The following is a 2,589-nucleotide window of genomic DNA, read 5'->3' as shown; positions in this document are numbered from 1 at the left end:
CCCCTCTGCGCGTTCTCGCCGCTGGGGGGAAATTTGGCGCGTCAGTCTGGGGCGCTGTTGGCATGTGCCGACTGTGAGCATGTGTTGCTCGTGTCTCGTTGGTGACGGAGCAGCGCAAGTAAGCTGTCGCTGTTCGCGAAGTACGGCCTGCTTTTTCTATCGCTTCCCGATTTTTTGAAGGAGATGATGTCAGCGGTTGTCGTCGATTTTTGAACCGCTCTGAAGAATGCCGTCGACGGGAAAAGAAACGCAGAGGTGGTGCTTTGTGCCAGGTTGCGACGCCGGCTACAAGTCCTGCGGTGAAAGACTGTCTCTCCTTCGTGCACCTGCCCGTGAGGATGAATTTGAAAAGTAGGCACGTGCCATACCAAGGGCCGACAAGCCACTGCAAGAGAATTCTGCAGTTTGCGAAAGGCATTTTGACCCAAGGTGCGTATGGAATTCATACATGTTTAAGCATATAGAAAAGTTGAGGTTTCTACAAGTTAACACACTGACCCGGTGTGACACACGGGTCATGAGCAGCAGAAGTGCAGTGGAAAGAGCCAGACTAATTCAGATGATCGGTTGTTTTTGTACTTACATTGGCATGTTGCTCCACGTGGGCGCGTTTTGCGTTCTGCCTCCATCGACCCACGGCTGGATGTGTGTCACCTAACGCTGCCGCACATGCATTAATTGTTGTTTCGTTGCTTGGAAATCCGAAGTGTCTTCATTACAGAGGCTACGCTCACTTTTTATTATGTTTTCAGGTTTATCATGAGACACTACGTGCACATTGTGAATAGAAAGGAGGTCCATATACCACGCAATGTGCCTGCCCTTAAGGAGAGTGCTATTCCAACAATTTTCCCGAACCTTCCAAAGTATATGACGAAAACTCTGCCAAAAGAGAGGAAGAGGAGAATGGGACAGGGCTCTTCCGTGCCTGCAAAGAAGAGCCGCGAGGACATTGACGATTCAGAACGCGAATCGGTTCAGCTCATTCCTCATGACGAACTGGACATAGTCAACGATGAAGTACCTCGGAAACACTTCATTTTTGGTCTTCGACTACCATCGGAGTATTGGTCACGTCAGACATTCCAAAGCAAAAACATAGCGAGTTACCAAACAGCTGAACATCATAAAAACAAAGTACCTCCTGTTGCCTTCAACAAGATAGCTGTGTTCGAAATTGGAGAGCGAAATTCACCCTCCTGCACCATTTTCCTGGCTGGCCACCTTCACTGTCAGCGCACCGTTGAGTCTGAGGAAGAGGCCCAAGAGCTTCTGGTGTATGCAGAAAAACTCTCTGTGTGTTGTGAAGTTGGAAATACCAGCGAGTTTAGCGATTAGATGTGTCTGACTGCACAACATTGTCAGCAAATGGCCTGTTCTCCGCTGTGTGTGGTGGATCTGTGTCACAAGGTATGTTGTGTTTTGGTACATACGTCTTGGGCATATCACAACTGTGAAAAATTATTTCATATACTTCACATGTCGCCCATTTTGTTGTTTCTTCCAGGTATGCCGGCCCATATGCCTCAGCGGTGTCTGAAGTGCAGAAAAGTGAGGCGAATCCTCATGGCTCGTTTGCTGCGCTTAAAAAATAAGGTGCGACGCCCATTGGTAAAGACAGCGGGAAGGAGATTGAAATGTGCCGTTCGCACTTTGAGGCGGCGGAGTAAGAAAGTGCACACCCTTCATGAGGTCGTACGAACGTTACGACAAAAAAATTCCTCTATCGAGGAAAACAGCTTTGAGGCAAATGTAAGGTGCTGTATTTTTACATATTTAGCGTAATAAATAAAGCTTCCTGTTTCGTGCATTTGTTTCAGATCAAGCAGCTTCCGAAAAAGCAGCAGTATGCAGACCGAGCATGTTTTGAGGCATCGAAGCGCAAATCCATGCGAGGATATCGATATGACAAAGCGTGGCTCTTAGAGTGCATTCTTTTAAGGATCAAGAGCCCGAGCTTATACGAGCATCTCAGGGCCCATAAGATCCTTATACTTCCAAGCCGTTTCTGCCTCCAAAAGTACATCAAGGTATACGATTACAATTTTTTTCTTATTCAGCATAATTTAATCATCCTCATCTTGCATTCGCAGGCCTTCAAGGCATCTTATGGCTTTAGTCGCAAGCTTCTTGAGTGCGTGAAGGAGAAGGCTAGTGAAATGAATGAAATGAACAGACATGGCGGCCTCGTTATAGACGAGATGAAACTTTCTACACACCTGGACCTCAAGTCATCCATGGATATTGAAGGCTTCGTAAACCTTGGACAATTTACTGGAGCTCAGGACAAGCACACAAAGGCTGATCATGGCTTAGTCGTCATGTTTCAGCCTTTTGTGGGCAAATGGACGCCGATAATTGGTAAATAGCATTTATCAAAGTACTGTTATTTTCTGTAATTGCACTCATACCTGCAATATTTTTTTTCTACAGGGGTCTTTGCTTCGAATGGAAATGTGAAGGCGCCAACGCTGACAAAGATAATTTTAGAAGCAGTTCTTCTGTGCGAGAAAGCTAATCTTTATGTGGACTACATCTGCACGGACGGCGCGTCATGGAACCGTGCCATGTGGCACAACATGGGTGTTC

The 2,589-nt window shown here is 46.6% G+C and overlaps 1 protein-coding gene across 1 annotated transcript; it reads left to right on the top strand.

Moving 5' to 3' along the window:
• The first annotated feature begins 906 nt into the window (after window positions 1-906).
• LOC142790912 (uncharacterized) lies at window positions 907-2,369 on the top strand. The gene is made up of 3 exons (XM_075885393.1): window positions 907-1,020; window positions 1,821-2,030; window positions 2,094-2,369. Exons 1-3 carry the CDS (start codon window positions 907-909, stop codon window positions 2,367-2,369), a joined length of 600 nt encoding a protein of 199 aa, XP_075741508.1.
• Window positions 2,370-2,589: the final 220 nt, after the last annotated feature.

The sequence above is a fragment of the Rhipicephalus microplus genome, chromosome 2 (assembly GCF_043290135.1).
Source record: "Rhipicephalus microplus isolate Deutch F79 chromosome 2, USDA_Rmic, whole genome shotgun sequence".
Lineage (NCBI taxonomy): Eukaryota > Metazoa > Arthropoda > Arachnida > Ixodida > Ixodidae > Rhipicephalus > Rhipicephalus microplus.
This window is presented reverse-complemented; position numbering and strand designations above follow the sequence as displayed.

Coding starts and splice junctions, on each gene's coding strand:
- LOC142790912 (XM_075885393.1), top strand. CDS start 907: ATGGGACAGGGCTCTTCCGTGCCTGCAAAGAAGAGCCGCGAGGACATT. Junction 1,021..1,820: donor TGGACATAGTCAACGATGAA/GTACCTCGGAAA, acceptor CATTTGTTTCAG/ATCAAGCAGCTTCCGAAAAA. Junction 2,031..2,093: donor GCCTCCAAAAGTACATCAAG/GTATACGATTAC, acceptor TTGCATTCGCAG/GCCTTCAAGGCATCTTATGG.